Source organism: Sciurus vulgaris (assembly GCF_902686455.1).
Source record: "Sciurus vulgaris genome assembly, chromosome: 7".
NCBI lineage: Eukaryota > Metazoa > Chordata > Mammalia > Rodentia > Sciuridae > Sciurus > Sciurus vulgaris.
The window spans coordinates 114,406,435-114,428,030 of record NC_136467.1 but is presented as its reverse complement, the minus strand read 5'-3'; the positions used below and the strand labels follow the sequence as shown (position 1 = coordinate 114,428,030).

At 49.1% G+C, this 21,596-nt stretch overlaps 1 protein-coding gene and 1 long non-coding RNA gene across 2 annotated transcripts in view; one reads left to right on the top strand and one right to left on the bottom strand.

Annotated features, from left to right (window-relative positions):
- Positions 1-2,242, bottom strand: part of LOC306666171 — a 31,526-nt gene extending 29,284 nt beyond the window's left edge. Inside the window, exon 1 of the long non-coding RNA XR_013765226.1 lies at positions 2,187-2,242. This is a non-coding gene — a long non-coding RNA (uncharacterized lncRNA). The remainder of the gene's footprint in view (positions 1-2,186) is intronic.
- On the top strand, positions 1,987-21,512 carry ABCC10 (ATP binding cassette subfamily C member 10). Its single transcript, XM_079148071.1, has 22 exons — positions 1,987-2,118; positions 2,381-2,564; positions 5,038-6,259; positions 6,376-6,603; positions 7,275-7,431; positions 7,638-7,747; positions 9,960-10,039; positions 10,665-10,836; positions 12,220-12,318; positions 12,692-12,881; positions 13,953-14,030; positions 14,195-14,389; positions 14,816-14,969; positions 15,156-15,345; positions 17,025-17,368; positions 17,694-17,863; positions 18,310-18,470; positions 18,789-19,039; positions 19,963-20,108; positions 20,189-20,286; positions 20,462-20,574; positions 21,044-21,512. Exons 2-22 carry the CDS (start codon positions 2,398-2,400, stop codon positions 21,204-21,206), a joined length of 4,488 nt encoding a protein of 1,495 aa, XP_079004197.1. The 5' UTR covers positions 1,987-2,118; positions 2,381-2,397; the 3' UTR covers positions 21,207-21,512.
- The last annotated feature ends 84 nt before the right edge of the window (positions 21,513-21,596 follow it).

The following is a 21,596-nucleotide window of genomic DNA, read 5'->3' as shown; positions in this document are numbered from 1 at the left end:
TCCAATTAAAATCCCAATGATATACCTTACAGAAATAGAGCAAGCAATCATAAAATTAATCTGGAAGAATAAGAAACCCAGAATAGCTAAAGCAATCCTTAGCAGGAAGAATGAAACAGGGGGTATCGCAATACCAGAACCCACCATTTGACCCAGCTATCCCACTCCTTGGCCTACAAAGCAATAGGAACAAAAACGGCACGGTATTGGCACCAAAATAGACAGGAAGATCAATGGTACAGAATAGAGGACACGGACACAAACCCAAATAAATACAATTTTCTCATACTAGACAAAGGGGCCAAAAACATGCAATGGAGAAAAGATAGCCTCTTCAACAAATGGTGCTGGGAAAACTGGCAATCCATATGCAACAGAATGAAACTAAACCCCTATCTCTCACCCTGCACAAAAATCAACTCACAATGGATCAAGGACCTTGAAATCAGACCAGAGACCCTGCATCATATAGAAGAAAAAGTAGGTCCAAATCTTCACCTTGTTGGCTTAGGATCAGACTTCCTTAACAGGACTCCCATAGCACAAGAAATAAAAGCAAGAATCAACAACTGGGATAGATTCAAACTAAATAGCTTTCTCTCAGCAAAGGAAACTATCAGCAATGGGAAGAGAGAGCCTACAGAGTGGGAGAATATCTTTGCCACTCATACTTCAGATAGAGCACTAATTTCCAGAATATATAAAGAACTCAAAAACTCTACACCAAGAATACAAATAACCCAATCAACAAATGGGCTAAGGATATGAATAGACGCTTCACAGAAGATCTACAAGCAATCAACAAACATATGAAAAAATGTTCCCCATCTTTAGTAATAAGAGAAATGCAAATCAAAACTACACTAAGATTCCATCTCACCCCAATTAGAATGGCGATTATGAAGAATACAAGCAACAATAGGTGTTGGCGAGGATGTGGGGGAAAAGGTACACTCATACATTGCTGGTGGGGCTGCAAATTAGTGCAGCCACTCTGGAAAGCAGTGTGGAGATTCCTTAGAAAATTTGGAATGGACCCACCATTTGACCCAGCTATCCCACTCCTCGGCCTATACCCAAAGGACTTAAAATCAGCATACTACAGAGATACAGCCACATCAATGTTCATAGCTGCTCAATTCACAATAGCCAGATTGTGGAACCAACCTAGATGCCCTTCAATTGATGAATGGATAAAGAAACTGTGGTATATATATACAATGGAATATTACTCAGCTATAAAGAATAATAAAATTATGGCATTTGCAGGCTAATGGGTGAAATTGGAGAATATCATGTTAAGTGAGACAAGCCAATCTCAAAAATCCAAAAGACAAATGATCTCACTGATAAGCGGATGATGACACATGTGGGAGGGGAGCAAGAATGGAGGAAGGAGGGACTGTATAGAGGGAAAAGAGGGGTGGGAGGGGTGGGGGGAAGGAAAAATAACAGAATGAATCAAACATTATTACCCTATGTAAATGTATGATTACGCAAATGGTATGCTGTTACTCCATGTACAGAAACATGTATCCCATTTGTTTACAATAAAAATAAATTAAAATGAAAAAAATAAATATGAAGAAGGTCTAGGGATGTGGCTCAGAGGTTAAAGCGCCCTGCATTCAATCCCTGGTACCAAAAAAAAAAAAAAAAAAAAAAAAAAAAAAAAGGTCTGTATATGTCCTAAAGCGGCGTTATTACTTAGTGTAGCAGGCATGTTTCGACTCCCAGCTCTTTATAAGCTTTCTGCATTATAGTGAAATGCATGTGCCAGCTGGTCAACAGTGGGTGGATGGAACCGAATATTCCAAGTGAGACGGTATAAGAAGAATCTGTGCTAGATCACGGATCAGACCATATTGAAGGCAGATGACAAGTGTGCCCACACAACGGTGCGAAGGCAGCGGAACACGTGTACAGAAACCACAAGAGGAGAGCAGTGCGCACGCGCGCGTAGAAGCCCTACGTACGGGCAGGCGAACGCCACCTGATAAGTCTTCCCAACTCTAGGGGGCGCCATCCGAGCCGCCCAGCAGCCTCATCTGACAGCACTTTCTTTTCCATCCACCTGTACCTGAGGTATCGGAATCCGGCGGAAAGCAACTTTTTTAGGTTTGAGGTTCCGGATCACTGGGGGAAGAGAGTCAGGGGAGAGGAAAGAGTTGGGCAGGGTGGCCAACCTGGGAGGGTCCAGAAATCGGCCAGCTCTAGGAAGTGGAACTTCTTTCCTATCCTCCGAGGTACCGCGAGAGTGGGCGGGGTCTGACTCGGGGCGGAAGTTAGGGGAGGGTCAGGAGCGAGGGGCGGGGTCAAGGGCGGGAAACCCAGTTGGGACTGCCCCGTGGGCAAGCTCTGTTTCGGGGTTTTCTCTCAGCTTTCGGCTCAGGCGAGATGTCCGTGGAACGGCTCCTGGCCCAGCTGTGCGGCACCAGCCCTGCGCGGCCACTCCCGCTGTGGGAGGGGAACACCACAGGCCACTGCTTCACCCAGCTGGTGCTCAGCGTCCTACCCCACGCGTTCCTCGCGGTGCTCAGTGCCTGTCACCTGGGCTCCCCGAGGTAAGAGACCGCTTCAAGATATCTGTCCAATGTGTGCGAACAGACTTTGCCCGCAACCCACATCTCCCTGCAGTGTCACCAGAATTCCGAGATCTCTGCAGTAAGACAGAAGTAAAAGCCGAGTGTTACCACTTAGCAGCAGTGTGACCTTTCTCGGGCAAATTACCTATCTTCTCTTAGTCTCATCATTGTCGAGAGGGTTAAATTAAATAATGCATTTAAACGTATAGTGCAGTACCTAGCATGTATTAAAGGCCGAATGCATGGTAGAAATCGCTCCTGTTGTAGATTTTAAGGTACCCAAATACAACTGTCATGAATTGGGTGAACGGTGTTCTAAGAAAGATGACGTGTGTGTGTGTGTGTGTGTGTGTGTGTTTCTTAATTGCAGTACTGGAAATCAAACCAGGACTTCATGCAAGCTAGGCAAGAGCTCTACCACTGAACTATACCCCCAGCCCAAGAAGGATGACTTGTGTTTATATTGTAGGGCCAGTTTCTCCACTTCCATCCATGAAACTTCAGTATTCCTAGGCTAAGAAAAGCATATGAAGACTCAGCTGCAGAGGAGGCAGTAGGTGAAGAACAAAATCAAAACTTTTAAGATTTCCCAGGTTTAGAGCTGAAAAGTGTGGGTGCTGAACTCACCTTGATCTTGTGCTTTGTTCTTGGATCACTACGGACGGCCAAAGGTAGTCTCTCTCTGGCTGCTGAGAAAGCAGAAAAGCAGTCTGGTCTCTGCCTTTGGAAGGTCCTAGTTTGATGGAGAGAAAAGTATCTCTACCCAAGAGGAATTAGGAAGCTGATGAATCCCTGCCTTGATAGGAAAAGCGGCAGATCTGCTTGGTTGGGAAGGAATCCTGATTTGTCTTGTACATGAAACGAGAAGAAAATCTAGAGCAAGTTGGTCTGCACAAGCATCCACAGCCTACTCAGAGGAGGCACTATTAAAAGTTGGCACAGGGCTGGGGAGATAGCTCAGTCGGTAGAGTGCTTGCACTGCAAGCACAAGTCCCTGAGTTTGATCCCCAGCACCACAAAAAAAAAAAAAAAAGTTGGCACAGTCTTGGTCCAGCACAGTGGTGCATGCTTATAATCCCAATTAATTACTTGAAAAGGATTACTGGAGCCCAGGAATTCAAAACCAGCAATATATTGAGACCCCAAAACAAACAAAAAATGCCAGGTGTGGTGGCATGTGCCTATAATCTCAGTGACTCAGGAGGCTGAGGCAGGAGAACCGCAAGTTCCAAGCCAGTCTCAGCAACTTAGTGAGACCCTGTATCAAAATAAAACACAAAAAGGGCTGGGGATATGGCTTAGTGGTTAAGCACCCCGGGGTTCACTCCCCATATCCAAAAAAGAAAAATAAATAAATAAATAAAGAAGGCATGGTCTTTTGGGAACTTTCAGTGTAATGACAAGGTAGAAAAACCATCATATACTCAATTGAAATTGTGGCTGTCACTTCACCTATTATGCTTTTGTGCTTTGTGTAGAGAGATCTGGAATCTCAGGAAAGGATGTGAGAGCGCTTTGGGTATCGCCCCTCACTGCTCTCTCTACTGATGAGGAAAGTGAGATATAGGGAGGGAAGGAGACCTGCTGAGGTTAGGAGACTGGTTAATGACCTTGGGCTCTGTGTTCTTTTTCTGTCCCATACTTCAGAGGCTTATTTTCTATAACCCCTCCATATAACTGTCATCTGGGGGTCATTTAAGAAAACTCAAAAGTATTTTAGTTTCCAGCTAAACTTTTTCAGTAACCCAGCTCTGCTGTCAAAGGGCATGGCATACTCAAGTCCTCTTTCAAGGCGTTCTGATACTCATGTCTGCAGGTGTGTTTTTCTGTATTGATTCTTAATATGCACCCTTTGTTTTTTAAAATAAAAAAGCATTTTTTTTCTATGCCAACAAGATAGAGACAAAACTGAAAAGACATTTTTCTTTAGCTAAAGGAATCACAAACTAATCCATGCCCCTTTTTACCATCAGTGTAAAGACAAAGAATAGAATATTCTGAGGCCTTATAAATTTTAGGCTGTTCTATTACAGTATAGAAGCTGTTTGTAAGAAAATTTTTTATTTATCTCATAAAGCTTTAGGTGAGTTTAAAGGTAATCTTAGGTCGATCTTTTGTAAAAGTAAATATGTATCCTGTAGTGGTTATCTGTGTGGAAATTTGCATTTTTTTTTCTACTTACAGCCTTCATGGTAAGTACAGCTTTAACTCAAACTTTTAATACCTGTGGTGAAAGAATGATCTGAAATGGTTTGGGTAGATTAGAAAGTGCCTTGGGTCAATTTGGGAAGGCTTCCTGGGAGAAAAGGCCCTGGGTTCCAAGGTAAAGTCAGGGGGATGTAAGGATACTATGTGTAAGACAGGAAAGGGAGTTCATTCTCTCTAGGTGAGGGGCATGTCTGGGTCCTGAGCCATGACATGCCTTCTTTTCTCTCTTCCCTTTTGTCCCCAGGAATCCAAACTACATCCTACCGTGCAGTGCTGGCTGGTGCCTCCGAATTGGAGCTTCTTTTTTGCTCTCCATCTTCCCGCTACTAGATCTTGTTCCAGTTGCTTTGCCACCAGGAGCAGGCCCAGGGCCCTTAGGGCTAGAGGTGCTGGCAGGGTGTGTGGCAGCTATGGCCTGGCTCAGCCACAGCCTGGCTCTGTGGACATTAGCTCATTCACCTCATGGCCTCTCCCGGGGGCCCTTGGCCTTGGCTCTAGCAGCCTTCTTGCCAGCCCCAGCCCTAGTGCTTACCCTGCTCTGGCATTGCCAGAAAGGCACATTGCTGTCCCCACTTCTCCCAGGGCCCCTGGCCCGCCTGTGTCTCCTCATTTTGCAGCTGGCAGCAATCTTGGCCTATGGACTGGGTTGGGCAGTCCCCAGGGGGCCACAAGAATCCTGGACTCAAGAGCCCTTCCTGTCCTCTGAGGATCAGGAACCTGAGGTGTCTGAAGATGGGGAGAGTTGGCTGTCACGCTTTTCCTATGCCTGGCTGGCACCCTTGCTGACCCGCGGGGCCCATGGAGAACTCCAGCAGCCTCAAGACACTTGCCATCTCCCCCGCAGGCTGCACCTAGCCTACCTGGCCCGTACCTTTCAGGCACACTGGTGGGAGGGTGCCCGGCTGTGGAGGGCCCTATATGGAGCCTTTGGGCAGCGCTACCTGGCACTTGGACTGCTCAAGCTGGTGGGGACCATGTTGGGATTCTCAGGGCCTCTGTTGCTTTCCCTACTGGTGGGCTTCCTGGAGGAAGGGCAAGAGCCACTAAGCCATGGCCTGCTCTATGCCCTGGGGCTAGCCAGTGGGGCTGTGTTGGGCGCTGTGCTACAGAATCAGTATGGATATGAGGTACGCAAGGTGACACTGCAGGCACGGGGGGCTGTATTGAACATCCTGTACCACAAGACTTTACAGCTGGGGCCCAGTCGCCCTCCTGCTGGGGAGGCCCTCAACCTACTAGGCACTGACTCTGAGCGGCTGCTAAACTTTGCCAGCAGCTTCCATGAGGCCTGGGGCTTGCCCCTGCAGCTGGCCATCACCCTCTATCTGCTATACAACCAGGTCGGCATGGCCTTTGTGGGTGGTCTGCTCTTGGCGCTGCTGCTGGTACCTGTCAACAAAGTGATTGCTACCCGCATCATGGCCAGCAACCAGGAGATGCTACAGCATAAGGACGCACGGGTTAAGGTGAGGAGCTGCCATGATCACTCAGCCATCTGGAGACCCCACCCAGCATCCAAACACAGAGGAGACACATGAGCAGTGTCTCCACTTCACACTGCTCTCTTGTCCCCTGTCTCTAGCTTGTGACAGAACTGCTGAGTGGCATTAGAGTCATCAAGTTCTTTGGGTGGGAGAAGGCACTGGGGGCCCGAGTTGAGGCCTATCGGGCTCGAGAGTTGGGACGACTCCGAGTCATCAAATACCTGGATGCAGTCTGCGTGTACCTGTGGGCTGCCCTGCCAGTAGTCATTGCCATCATCATCTTCATCACCTATGTACTCATGGGGCACCAGCTCACTGCTACCAAGGTGAGGGCTAAGAAGGGAGAGGATGGCTCAGGGAAGGTATGGGGCGGGCACCAGCAAGGAGACTGCAGTGGAGTGGAGATGTGTGCTAAGGCCCTCGGTACTGGCTGTGAAGGAACATAGGAAGATCCCTGCTGCCTCATCCCTTCCAAGCCAAGGGGGCACTGAAATGACCTTCTCTGAGACCTTGGAGTTATAACCCTTCCCTCTGTGGAGGAGCTCCTTTTCTTCCTCTACTCTTCCTTCTCCAAATTCCTATCAGACCCAGGTTTACAATTAGTCCCTTTATCCTCAGCCTAATGACCTTGGGGGAAAAAATCCATAACCCAGTGATGGGTCTGGCCAGGGTCAGGTGTTGTTACCACTTAGAAATTCTGAGGTCTCGAGTGAGCTAGGTCTGGGCACCTATAAGGATGCAGCCTGGAGGGCTGGGCTGTTGCTCAGTGATGGAACCTGCACTCCCCCAAACAACAACAACAACAAAAATAATGCAACCTGGATCCCTAGAGGAACCGCTGGAGTTGCCACTTGTAACCCAAGAATTGCCCAGCTAACCCCTTAGCTCTCCCTACTCTGTTCTTTCTATAGACCTGTCCACATGGCCATCAGGAAAGCAGGCTGTCAGGTAGTTCCCAGGCTTTGAGTGATGCCTTCTCCCCTTCCACCCCACTCAGGTGTTCACAGCCCTGGCACTGGTGCGCATGCTTATTTTCCCCCTCAACAACTTCCCTTGGGTCATCAATGGCCTCCTGGAGGCCAAAGTGTCCTTGGTGCGGATCCAGCGTTTCCTTGACCTTCCAAACCACAATCCCCAGGTGTACTACAGCTCAGGTAATGGAAAGGAGCAGGACGTAACCACCTGGGCACTGTACATAGATGCTGTGGGGGGTAAGGGTCTGAAGCAGAGCAGAGCCAGACTGAGATTGAATTACTTTGGGCAGGTAGATGAAGGGCAAGTGACATAGCCCCAATTTATCCTTCCCATTCAGGCAAGCTGGTGGCAGATTAGGATCTTAAGTGGCTTCTTCCCTTTTCAGATCCCCCTATAAGGCCATCTACAGTGTTGGAGTTGCATGAAGCCTTGTTTTCCTGGGACCCAGTTGGAACTAGCCAGGAGACCTTCATTAGTCACCTTGAAGTGAAAAAGGTTTGTAGATATATATATAGATATATCTATCTATCTATCTATATATATATATATATATGTGTTTGTAGATAGATATCTTGGGAGAGTCCCCAGATAATAAGGGACATGGGGACTTGATGACAGATAAACAAGGGCTGGGCCAATCATAGCTGGATGTCCCTTTGGCTCTAATGACTGAGGAAAGGAGTGGAGGGGTTTGATGAGCAGGTTCCAGTCTAAGATGACACCTCATCTCTTATTTTTGCTTTTGTTCCTGCAGTAGTGGGGATTGAACGCAGAGGTGCTCGACCACTGTAACCCTTCTTATTTTAACCATCTGTAACCCTTCTTATTTTTTATTTTAAGACGGGATCTTACTAAGTTGCTTAGGGCCTCATTAGGATGCTGAGGCTGACCTTGAACTTGTGATCCTTCTGCCTCAGCCTCCTCGGTCCCTGAGATTACAGGCATGCACCACTGTACCCAGTAACACCTCATCTCTGAATTTTATTTCTCTATACACAGCTTTTTCAGAGTAGTTATACCTCTCCATAGTCTCTAGGCAGCTCACATCCTCCCAGTCCAGACCAATGGGTGCTTTTGCCTCCCTGTGTCCCTTACTGGCTACAAAGCTCAGAACAGACCCCAGGGTTTATTCAGCATCTCCCCAGGCCAGGAACCTGGGGGAAAGGCCCAGCAGTCCCTTTAAGGAAAGATTTTATAAATGGGATAGATGAGCCTCTACTGAGCCTGGTGAAAAGTAGTCAAGCCTTGTGACTCATTCTACATAGTCAAAGAAAAGCTTATGACAGGAAAATTTCTGGTAAGATGACGACTCCTGTTCACCCCAGTGCTGAGTTTTTCACTTTCTCCTGACCTCTGTCCAACCCCTTGCCCCACAGCTCAACCCAGAGTTCTCCAGAGATGGCTGAATTGCCTCTACCACATTTGGCTCACATTTCTGGCTTGGATTGTATGTTTTGTTATCCCTCTTAGTTCAGGCAAGACAAGGCTGGAATTTTTCAAAGGAATTTTACTAATGTGTTAAGACTTTTTTTTAACATGTAAGTCATAGAAACCACTGGAGCTAGCTTAAGCAAATAAGAATTTGTAATAAGGATATTAGAGATGAATTGCAGAATCCAAAGGCAAGAATGCAAGATCTTAGAAACGGTTCAGGACCAGGCCTCAGCTTGCAGAGTTCTCTGTCTTCTGTTTGTTTGCCTTGTTCCCTCTGTGGACCCACTCTCTACTCAGCAGGAGGTGTGACTGCAGAGAGCCCTCCCATTTGCAGGCTGCATCCAGCAAGAGGGAGAAGCTGTCTCTGGGACCTGATCCCACAATCCCAGGAAAGGTCATAGATGAGTCTGGTGCTCAGTTGCAAATGGGTCAACCCTGGCTGGCATTATAGGGCATCACAGACAAATGGAACTAATGAAGCTGGGCATGGTGGCACATCCCTGTAATCCCACAGGAGGCTGAAGCAGGAGGCTCCCAAGATCAAAACCAACCTCAGCAACTTGGCAAAGCCCTAAGCAACTTAGCAAGACACTGTCTCAAAATAAAAAATAAAAATGGCTGGAGATGTGGCTCTTGGTAAGCACCTCTGGGTTCACTCTCTAGTACCAAAATATAAAAAAGGTGCTTCTGAGAAATGCTGGCCCATTTCTAAAGGATTTTTTTTTTTCCTTTGGAGCGGGGAGATAGCTTTATGAATGTATGTTACAATTAACAAATGAAGAGAGAACAAAATATTAAACTCAAATCACAGGAAAGGGCACCTGTGCAGAGCACTGCTCTTTGCCCATGGTTTTTGGAAATCTGGTGGCAGGTTGACTTTGCAGCCTGGCATGCAGGGCCCAAAGCCTGGAGTCTTTCCCTGACCTCTGCCCTTTGTGGGATGTCTGCCTCAGAGTATACCTAGAAGTTCTTAAGATGGTTTCCTCTCATTCTCTCTGGCAACCTGCTTCCCCTCAGAGGACCTTTACACAGCCAGTGAAACTGAGAATAACTCTGAGTGGAGATGTAACACCTACTTCTCCAGATGAGACAGGGAGGCAGGCCCTGAGTGCACATCTCCTGTGAGGTGGAAAATTCTTTCCCCTGCACACTACCTAGGGCCTAGAGAGAAGCCTCAGTGGAGAATTAACAGCCTAGAGCCTCAAAAGGGAGAGCACTGCCCCTTCTGTCCTTCCTCTGCAAACAGCGGGCACTGACTGTGATTTCTTTGCAGGGTATGCTGGTGGGCATTGTGGGGAAGGTAGGCTGTGGGAAGAGCTCGTTACTGGCTGCCATTGCTGGGGAACTGCACAGGTAATGGACCTCCAGTGCCTCCTGTCCTCAGATCTTCTTTAGTAAACACCTACTGAGCCCCTGCTATGCTTTTTGAGGGCCAGGAGTACCAAGAGGAGCAAGACATGACCCCTTTCCTGGAAGAGTTTTTAGTCTGGAAAGTAGGAGGTAGTTCAAATTGTCAAGAACTCACTTGATGAATTGTCATCATTGTCACACCAGAGTGCCATAAATGCTATAATAGATAGTGAAGAAAAAGAGTAGAAAAACTATCCAGTGTCACCTATTCTTTCAGAGAATGTGGTTCTGCAGGGATCTGGAGAGGATCGTAGGTTTGAGGAGGCCTTGTTTTGAGGTGAGAATGAGCACAGTGTGGTGCCCCACTCTTCTCTGAGCTCCAGAACACATAGACATGTAGCTGCTTGCCTATAATCAAAGAGCAGTTTCTCTCTTCCCAGGCCAGAATGGGCCTACAGCCTCATTAGGACCCCTCAACATCAGAGGCCATCAGCTCAGAGAGTCGTGTAACACCAAGGGGAACCATATGTAGAAGGCAGCAGTCTGAGGAAGTTTCTTGGAGGCAGAGGCTGGGCATGGAGGGACCCAGTGGGGAGCTAGTCCCCATGATGCTGACCTGATTCTGCAGGCTGCATGGGCAGGTGGCAGTGTGGGAGCTATCCAAGGGCTTTGGCCTGGCCACCCAGGAACCCTGGATCCAGTTTGCCACCATCCGAGACAACATCCTCTTCGGGAAGACATTTGATGCCCAGCTGTACAGGGAGGTGCTAGAGGCCTGTGCCCTCAACGAGGACCTCAGCGTGAGTGCCTGGCCTTGAAACTCTCACTGTCTGCTTTCCCCTGTGTCCCTGATGCTTAAACTAGAGGTTTGCTTTTCTTGAAAGGGTTTGTTTGTACTCAGGCATCATTTATCTAGGACTGGTCCTCAGATTGGTCTTCCCAGAGGGTCCAGCTGCTTTGTTCCTCTTTCCCTCTTTCCCACCACAGGGGTGGTGGTAGCTGGGTGCTGACAGAGCACCTGGGAGATCCCTGAGGTGGCCAGGGGGCCAGGCAAGTGTTCCTTATGAGGCTGTGCTCTACACGGGTCTGGCTTCTGGTTCCAATTCAGGAGGCCCTCCCACTTCACTGAAAAGGTTTGGAAGCAGCAAGGTCTCCTTTGGAAAACTTGGGAAACCTGCCAAGCCCATTGGATCTCCCCTCCTCTGCCAGTTCAGAGTACCAAGTTTATCAGGAAAGAGATTACAGATTTCTCCCATGATTTCTCCACCCAACCCCCATGTCTACCCCAGGACTCATTACCACTGCCTTTCCCAGATAAATATGGAACTTCCCTGGGATGGAAAACCATGACTTTGACCACGGTGTACCCTGTATTCACTTTTCATTTGTTTCTACATTAAGCATTTCCCAAATGTCTCCTGGGTCCTGGCTGTTATTCTAGGGACTAGGAAGACAACAAGGCTTTCTCTCAGAAGACTCAAAATCTGGTGAATCACATGTGCTTCCTCTGGTTATGGGGACCCTGTAGCTTAGTAGACTACTCCTGAGGCCACAGGAAAGCTCAGGGTACATTCCTTCTCTAAAAACCTATGAAAGTTTTCACATCAGATTGGTCCATCATCATTCTTGCTGCTAAAAAGGCAGGATAAAGTTGAGCACAGTGGCACACTTAAAATCCCAGCTACTCAGGAGACTGAGGCAGGAAGATCCCACAAGTTCAAGGCCAGACTGGGCAATTTGGTGAGATCCCCACCTGCCGCTGCATCTTAAAAAATTAAATAATTAAAAATTTAAAAGGTAAGGTAGTAAGCATCATTTGTGGTTGAGAATCTGGGTTTGTGTCCTGCCCCTTAGCAGCTCTGAGCAAGGTATTTAATCTGCTTGGGCTTTGGTCTCATCTGTCAGAAGGAAATAATGTCAACTTCATAAGATCCATGGGGTTCATAGGCATAGATAATGCCTATGAAGTGCTAAGCACATAATAGGTGTTCAATAAATGCCAGATATTGTTGGAGTTATGGTTTGTCACCTCTGATTGACTCATCCCAAATGTAAATACAATCCTAAGCTCCCTAGCTCTCCTGATGCTTGTTATCTCTTTCTTCCAATGGTGCCTACAAAGGAACAGGAAACAGAGTAGAAGGTATTTGGGGAGCTGACCACTGGGGTGTTTGTTTCATTAGATCCTGCCTGCGGGAGATCAGACAGAGGTGGGGGAGAAGGGTATGACCCTCAGCGGGGGACAGCGTGCCCGGATTGCCCTTGCTCGTGCTGTGTACCAGGTAAATTCAAGAACAGGGTATCAAGGGCAGGGAGGTGGAAGCAGTTCAGAGCTTTGGGAGCTTGTCTGAGTGGGGGGATAGGAATATTTTCATTGACTTCTACACCTACATCCTCCCCCACCTCATGCTCATGACGTGTTAGCCATCCATCCTCCTTTTGCAACTTCTTAATTGCAGAGTTATAGGCCTGAGGCACTGAGACCCTGTGCAGAACTGGCCCTGGGTCTCTGGTGTTGCTTGATTTGAGGGAAGTCCACCCTCAGGTCTCACTTCCTTCCCTGTTACTGTGAGGGTGGCCCTCAGAGTTGCTCTCAACTGTCTTTGGTTGTGTGAGACCAGGACATACAAGACCTCTGTGCCTGACCTCTTTTAGGAGAAAACTCTCTATCTCCTTGATGACCCTCTGGCTGCTGTGGATGCAGATGTGGCCAACCACTTGTTGCACAAGTGCATCCTGGGAGTGCTGAGTCACACTACACGGCTGCTGTGCACCCACCGCACTGAATACCTGGAGAGGGCTGACCTGGTGCTGCTTATGGAGTCTGGGCACCTTGTCCGGGCTGGTAATGTGGGGCAGGAACCAGCCAGGTGAGGGAGGTGTATGCCAGGTGTAATGGGGGAAGAGGGACAGGTGGATTTTTAAGTACAGACCATGCCACCCCTTCATATGTGACCTGAGTCCAGGTCTCACCTCCTCCTGCCTTCACAGAACTTGTTGAGGAAACTGGAGAACAGGAGGGAAGAGGCATGTCTTGGTGATGTGGGACTCAGAGGCTTTCTGACTGAGTACTCTTGGGAACTAGGAGACCCAGGATGTCAGAACAGTCTGATGTTCTCAGAGAGGAGAAAGCCGTCGGGATTAGAACAGCATTTTTGTAAAGAAAACAAAAACCCCCAAAATGGAAGGATTATTATTCAGAGGGCTATAACCACCTGCAAGTTCACCAGGAGAGAAACAGGAAGAAATGAGGCTCAACTGGAATATCAGGAACTGAGTTCAGGAATTGAGAAGCTCTGTAGTAATGAGAGCTGAATCTGATCAGGGTGCTCATGCATGACTGATTCTTCTTTGTCCATCTGCTGGTTGGACTCTGGGTACAGATGGATGGACTTGCTGAATTCTGCTCAGAGTGTTGGGGGACACAGAGCAGCATTCCACTAGGATGGGTTAGGGAGGAAGGCCAAAGAAAGGTGGAGATGGGCAAGGTGTTGCATGCCTGTAATCCCAGCAACTCAGGAGTCTCAGGTAGGAGGATTGCAAGTTTGAGGCCAGCCTGGGCAACTTATGAAGCCCTATCTCAAAATAAAATTTAAAAAAGGGTTGGGAGGGGCTGTAGTTATAGCTCTGTTGGAGCGCTTGCCTAACAGGTGTGAGGCACTGGGTTCCATCCTCAGCATCACATAAAAATAAATAAGGGTATTGTGTCCATCTACAACTAAAAAAATACTTAAAAAAAAAAAAAAAAAAAAAAAAGGAGGGCGTCATGGAGGTAATTCAGTGGTAGAGTGCCCTTGGGTTCAACCCCTAGTACTAAAAAGAAAAAGAAAGAAAAAAGATAGGATTGTACACACAGTTAGAAAGGCAGTATAGGCATGTAGTATAGTGCCTTCTAAACTCCCTTTCTACCTTCCAGGACCTCCTTCTGAGATTCTGCCATTGGTACAAGCTGTCCCCAAAACCTGGGCTGAGAATGGACAAGAGCCTGACTCAGGTGTGACCCAGAGATGGGAAGAAAGGGCTTGCTTTTCCCCGATACACCCTAGAGGTTTTTTTTCCAAGACTTGCCTACTCCTCTGAAACACCAACAGTTTGAAAATGATAGTTTTCTGCTATCATCCTGCAAGCTTAATTCCTCCATGATCTTGATTCTCATAGCCAAGGCCCTGTCCGTACAGCACCCAGAGAAAACAAAGGAAGAACTAGAGGTGGAGCAGAACCAATCTGGCCGCCTGCTGCAGGAGGAAAGCAAGAAGGAGGGCGCCGTAGCCTTGCATGTGTACCGTGCATACTGGAGGGCTGTGGGCCAGGGCCTGGCCCTCGCCATCCTCCTCTCTCTGCTCCTTATGCAAGGTGAGATTGTATCCTGGAATTTCTAACTACCCCACTGCCCCATCCCATCGCGATCACCTTGTGCTAATCATCACAAAGCCCAGACACTCACCGAACACAGGCAGTAGTTGAGACAAAAGGCATCCCCCGTATCCGGCATTCTGAGAAAATCGTGGCACTAAAGCTCTGCACTCCATAGGGGTCTTCTGATAGGCCCCCAACATGAGCCCCTTTCTGCAAATTTGAATTCATGCTATTCTTAGAGCTGAAAGGTGATGGAACTAGGAAAGAAGCTCACACTAGGGAGGGTGAAGAAGAGGGGCAAGGAGGGGAGGTCCAGGCAGTTGCAGAAGGGTAGGAACCAGAGTCAGGGGCAGAGGAAGAAGATATTTGAACAGAACCAAAGAGATGAGTCTCTCACAACTTTCTCCTCCCACCCCCATTCAGCCACATGCAATGCTGCGGACTGGTGGCTGTCCCATTGGATCTCTCAGCTGAAGGCAGCCAGGAATAGCTCCCAGGAGGGGCTGGCCTCCACCAGCCCGGGCTTCTCCAGGCTTTTCTCTGCACAGCTGCTCCTTTTCTCCCCCGGAAGCCTCTAGTGAGTGGCTGGGGCTGGGAGTAGGCCTGTTGCTCCGAGTGGCTTCCAGGGAAAAAGCGAGGGTTGAGGGCTGGGTGTTTCCAGGGCTTTGTCTCCTGGAGGGTGGAGACAAGTGGCCTGGGGGAGGGTAGGGACCCCCTGAATGGCCCTACTTTGGATTACCCATAACCCCTTCCCACTACCCAGCACCCCAGTGTTCCCATTGCCCAAAGCTGCCCCCAATGGCTCTTCAGACGTCCGTTTCTACCTCACCGTATATGCGACTATTGCTGGTGTCAACTCTCTCTGCACCCTTCTCCGGGCAGTGCTCTTTGCAGCAGGTACCCTCCAAGCAGCAGCCACCCTGCATCACCGCCTGCTGCAGCGAGTCCTCATGGTGAGGGGATGGGAGGGTGTGGGGGAGTGCATGGGCTGCATTCAGGGAGCGTCATACATCCCTAGTCCTCAGAAGTAAACAGCCCCTCACAGATGGGTGCAGCACTGTGGCAACCTCTGAGACTCAGGGAGACCACAGAGCAGAGTAGCTTCTGGATTCCAATCCAGTGACTTAAACCTGTAGTTTTCTCATTTGTGAAATGGAGCAAATAAGAGAACTTTCCTCAGGGTTACTTCAGTTTTGGATTTGAAGTACTAAGCATTGACCTTTTAGTTTGTGCAAGATCCCTTTTCTGTCTCATTTGTTTATCCCCTTGTATCTCCATACCCTATTTCCACTTCCCCTCCTTTCCCTGAAAAACAACCATTTCCAGTGGGTTTAGTATATATCTTCTTGTGTCTGTTTTGCAAAATGCCTATATTTTATGTGTGTATCTTTTTAATTTATGTAAATGCTAACTGCGTTAGAGCTCACATTCTGTTTCTTGCAGTTTTTATTTAGGGCTGTTTCTAAGATCCATCTTTGTTGCTAAGTGTATATCTAGTCTACTGCTTACTTATATATTGGATTACACTAACTAGCTCATAGAAAGTGCTTAGGATAATGCCTAACACAAATAAGTGCTCATTTAGCAATTATTATTATCATTGTTGTTATTATAGAGTCTTTTCTTGTCCATTATTAGGACCTTACAACTCTCTCTGCACCCTTCTCTGGGCAGTGCATTTCACATCTGAGGAAACTGGGAGTTGACCTGGCCGAGGCTAGTTCTGTGGAGAGCCAGTCTGTACACCCAACACTGCATGGGTCTTTCTAGTGCCTGTTGGGGAGCAGCTACCCTGCCCCTTCTCCAGGAGCCAAGGAGGATGTGTGATATGAACTGATTTCTTATAAGTTGGCCTTAGGAGGTGCTTCAGAAGTCCTTTGACTTAATCCTCTGCCTAAACATAGGACTATTAAGGAAGAGGAAAAAGAAAGGACTGTTCCCAAAGCAAAGGCAGGCGAGGGACAGGGAAGGCAGGGAAAGGAAAGAGCTATCTATCTTTGAGACCATACCTCCCAACAGTAATCCAAATAGCTAGCAATTATTGAGCACTTATTCTGTGCCAGGCTGTCAGGGCTAAGCACTTGAATCCTGCGAACCTGGACTTTACTCCTACTAATAGCCCTGTGAGGTATGGTTCTAGCATGGTCCACATTTTTCAGATGAGAAACAAGGACCATTGAGAGATAAATGTATCCTTTACATGGGGTCTCATGTCTCCTAACTGGCAAAGCTGGAATTTGGGTTGCAGCCTGATTCCAGAGCCTGAGGTCTTAACCATGACTTTGAGTGATAATAGTTACCACTCTATCTAGTCATAGGCAATTAAGCTGTTCCTCCTGACATCTAACTAGATCCCATTCACTGGCCTAAAGCCCCTATCTTCTGGATAAATATTAGCTCCCTACCCTTAAAAGGGCAGTAGGTATGTCTGGCTCAGAGTAGGAGGAATGGCCAACATGGCCAGTTGCCACTGGCCAGAGGAATTAAAGAGTATATTTCCCTTCCTAGCATAGTCTTCCTCCAAGCTCCACCAATACCTCCTCTGTCCCCAGGCTCCTTCTCTATTTTACACCCCACCTCTCCCAGGGCTGCCCACCAACCCCTTTTCTCCAGACCCCACATCCTCTTCTAGGCACCAGTGACTTTCTTTGACTCCACTCCCACGGGCCGGATCCTAAACCGCTTCTCCTCTGATGTGGCCTGTGCGGATGATAGCCTGCCCTTCCTCCTCAACATCTTGCTGGCCAATGCAGCAGGCTTGCTGGGTCTCCTGGCTGTGCTGGGCTCTGGCCTGCCCTGGCTGCTGCTGCTGTTGCCACCTTTGAGCATCATGTACTACCGCGTGCAGCACCGCTACAGGGCCTCCGCACGGGAGCTGCGTCGCCTGGGCAGCCTCACCTTGTCTCCACTCTATACCCACCTGGCTGACACCTTGGCTGGCCTCCCCGTGCTCCGGGCAGCTGGGGCCACCTACAGGTGTGTGAACTCTGCCTTTCTCAGCCACAGCTCAGGGGGTAAGGTGTGCTGTGGGGAGGAGTGAGGAGATCCCTGAAAAGAGGCACATGTTGGGTAGGAGGATCTGGACCTTCTGGGAGTGAGGGTACTAAGGTAAAGGAGGAAAACAGAAGAAAGAGAAAGTAAGGCAGAGCAGGCCCCTTTCAAAAGAACAAGTGGGCATCTCTGCCTCCCTAGGTGAGGGCTATGGGTGTGTAAATGGCTCTGAAGGAGGCAGACTGTAAAGGAGTCTGGGTGGGTCGATGTAGCAGTGGAAAAGCCTCACTTCCCTCTTGGTCTCCCCCAGGTTTGAGGAGAAGAATCAGCAACTCCTAGAGCTAAACCAGAGGTGCCAGTTTTCTTCCTATGCCACAACACAGTGGCTGGACATTCGACTACAGCTTATGGGGGCAGCAGTGGTCAGTGCCATTGCAGGCATTGCCCTGGTGCAGCACCAGCAAGGCCTCGCTAACCCAGGTACCACCCAACCGTTCAGCCTTACCCCAGGAGCAAGTCATTCCAACACCCTGCATTACTCCCCTACCAACTCCCCTCCCATGTGGTGTTCCCTGTGAGAATGTCTCATCATTATCACCGCCACTTTAGAGCAGAGGAAACTGTCTCCAGGAGTGACTTGCTCTGGCAGTATAGCATCTTCCCTGTTCCCATGCCTGAGTCACACCACCTTGCCCCCAGCCCACCTCAGTCTTCCACCTGTCACCCCTCATGGCTTCTCTGCATCACTTTACTCCCTGGCAACCAGCCACCTATGGTCCTGACCTAGGTCCTATCATCTGCCTGCTTCTCTGCCAACTTCCTTTAACCACCCATAGTCCACAGCTGGGATTCTCCTATTGTGCTCCCCACCTCCCACACGTGTCCGTGTCCAGGTCTCCTCCAGCAGCTGGTGTTCTTCTCCCCAGGGCTGGTGGGCCTGTCACTGTCTTATGCCCTGTCCCTGACAGGCCTGCTCTCAGGCCTGGTGAGCAGCTTCACGCAAACAGAAACCATGCTAGTGAGTGTTGAGCGCCTGGAGGAGTACTCCTGTGAACTGCCTCAGGAGCCTCAGGGACAGCCACTGCAGGTAGGCGTGCACCCCACCCCAAACCCCAGGCCAAGCTCCAGATCCGTGCAGGGTCTTCTGAAGGCCTCAGTCTCTCTCCCCGGCTCCTTTCCTTTTGCTTAGCTCCCTTAGCTTCTCTGTATGATTCCAATTTACCATGTCCCTCATCTCTGCATTCAGCCTCCCATCTCTCCCCATCCCCCGACCACCTTTCCTCTCATACTACCCATTTCTCATTATTCTCCCCTCTGTTCACCCTCCAGCCCCATCCTTACTCTCATTCTTCATCTCATCCATTTCCCTCCATCTCCTACTCATGTACTCCCCTTTCCCATGCAGGGCATCAGCTGGCTGACCCAGGGAAGTGTGGAGTTCCAGGATGTCGTATTAGTGTATCGGCCAGGGCTGCCAAATGCCCTGGATGGGGTGACCTTCCGTGTACAACCTGGAGAAAAGCTGGGCATTGTGGGCCGCACAGGTTCCGGCAAGTCGTCCCTGTTTTTGGTGCTGTTCCGGCTGCTGGAGCCCAGTATGGGGAAAGTGCTCCTGGACGGCATGGACACCAGCCAGCTAGAGCTGACTGAGCTCAGGTCTGGGGGGAGGAGTTGGTGAAAAGGGAAGAGGGCAACCAGACTACTGGCACCTAGAGGAGGGTATAGCTAGAAGGTTTCTATACTCTCAGGACAGCCGGGGTCAATCAGGGAATAAGGTGGAGAAGATGAGCAGGTAAAGATAGCAAGCTTCTGCTTAGTACAGACTCAGCCATTGGCCTCAGGGTCTTCCTCACCCTGACTCAGGCCATATTTTCAGCTTCATCTTTCTTGTCGCCAATCCAGACACTAGTCACTGCCTTCTATATCAGAGCTTCTAAGGAAACCTTATGAACTCTTGACCCTCAAGCTCAATAGGCAGTTGTTGGGACAACTGGATACCTGTGCCACAAGTGGCCTCATCTGGGGCCTCAACCCCTGGCCCCAGGTTAACCTAGTATTTTCTTTAAGTTCCATGATATGGAAAAGGGAGGCAAGCCATGTGCTAAGCCTGCACACATGACCACTCCCTGGTCCTGCCTCTTCTAAGTTTTGGCTTTACCTTTGAGCTCAGCCTCATAGTTCCTCAAGACTCAACTCCAGGCCCTTCCACCTGGAAGTACCCCTCCCCATGTAGCCACTTTGGTCATTCCCTGCCTAGCCACTTCTTCTCCCTGTGTGTGCCACACAATTTAGCCCATTCATCTTCTCGGTTATTTTTTTGAACCTCATTTTTTTGTACCTGGCTGCTTAAGGGCAGAGTCTAGGCCTTTGCCTTCTTTGGTTTTACTCACAGTGCCAGCATAGTTTGGGGTGCACAGCTAACTGAGTGGCCAGTTAGTGAAGAGGGGTTGTGAAGCAGAGGGAGTGGTGTGCAGGTCTCGTCCCAGGCTTTCCTAGAAGAACTAGCCCATAGTTAAAACCTGTGCTGCCAGCAGAAGTGGCCACATCTCTAGCCCGGATCCCTTGTCCTTGTCCCCCAGGTCACAGCTAGCTATCATCCCCCAGGAGCCCTTTTTGTTCAGTGGGACTGTTCGGGAAAACCTGGATCCCCAGGGCCTGTATGAGGACAGGGCCTTGTGGCAGGCCCTAGAACAGTGCCACCTGAGTGAGGTGATCATCTCCATTGGTGAGTGCTGGGTCCTGACGCTGACAGCTGGGAAGGAACAGGGAGAGTCTGGCCCACAATGAACATGCTCCACCTTACAGGTGGTCTGCATGGCGAACTGGGCGAGGGGGGCCGGAGCTTGTCCCTGGGACAGAGGCAGCTGCTGTGTCTGGCCAGGGCTCTCCTCACAGATGCCAAGGTAAGGTAGAGGGAGAGACATTTGAGAGGATCAGGAAGCAGGCAGGGGATGTGTCAGGGTGAATAGGTGGGGAAAAGTTTCAAGGGAGAGCTGGCTGGGAGAGCTATAGGTGCGTACTGGGCTATAGCTCCCCATGCCTCCCCTCCTCCCTCCCTTCCCTCAACATACATTCCAGGTCCTGTGCATTGATGAGGCCACAGCAAGTGTGGACCAGAAGACAGACCAGCTGCTCCAGCAGACCATCTGCAAACGCTTTGCCAATAAAACAGTGCTGACCATCGCTCATAGGTGTGCAAGTATCCAGACTAAGACTAATCAAGGAGGGCTGGGGTTGTGGCTTGTGGCAGAGCACTTGCCTAGCACGTGTGAGGCACTAGCTTTGATACTCAGCACCACATAAAAATAAATGAATAAAAAAAGGTGCATATATATATATATATATATATATATATATATATATATATATGACTTAACAAGGACTACAATGGCATGGACCCAGAGCCTGCCCTCAATATTTTCAGGAACCCAAGGATCTGGGCCCATGGATCTCAGCTCCTCTTTTTCCACACACTGTTCTGGGTCCTTTATAGCACATTTTCTGAGGGAACTTTGTAGTCCCTCCCCAGCATGGAGCTGGTGACTAATGCCTTCAGGGACAGGCCTCTGCAGTTCTGAGGGGTGGGGACAGATAGCAGGTCAGCTTTTCCTTTAGGACATTGTCCTCTATTCTCCACACTGACCACCTTCTCTTACACAGGCTCAACACAATCCTGAACTCGGACCGGGTGCTGGTGCTACAAGCAGGGAGGGTCGTGGAGCTGGACTCCCCCTCTGCCTTGCGTAACCAGCCCCACTCACTATTCCAGCAGTTGCTGCAGAGCAGCCAGCAGGGAGGCCCCTCCTCTCCTGGAGGACCCTGAGCCCCACACTGCACCCTCCAGAGTTCTCTCCTCCAGATGACCAGAAAGGGCTTGCTGCCTTTCCTCTGTGGCTCTACCTCTCCCGCACTTCCCCAGAGGAGAAAAGGGCAACCTAAGTTCCTTGATGGAAACCACTCCCTGAGGGCAGAGTGCCGAGCCTTCCCCAGAATCAGGCCTCTGCTCTGGCCCTCTTGCACCTGTGACTTTTAGGTGGGTTTTTCTGGCACAGGAGCCCATTGATTTCATGGTTTTATTTGATAAAATTGCTACCTTACATTCTGTATATTAAAAAAATAATATTTCTGGTGCAAGGCTGAATTCTCCCCTCAGTATATATACCCAAACTGAGGGGTAGCAAGAAAGGACCACTCCAGGCTGAGGTGTGGAGGT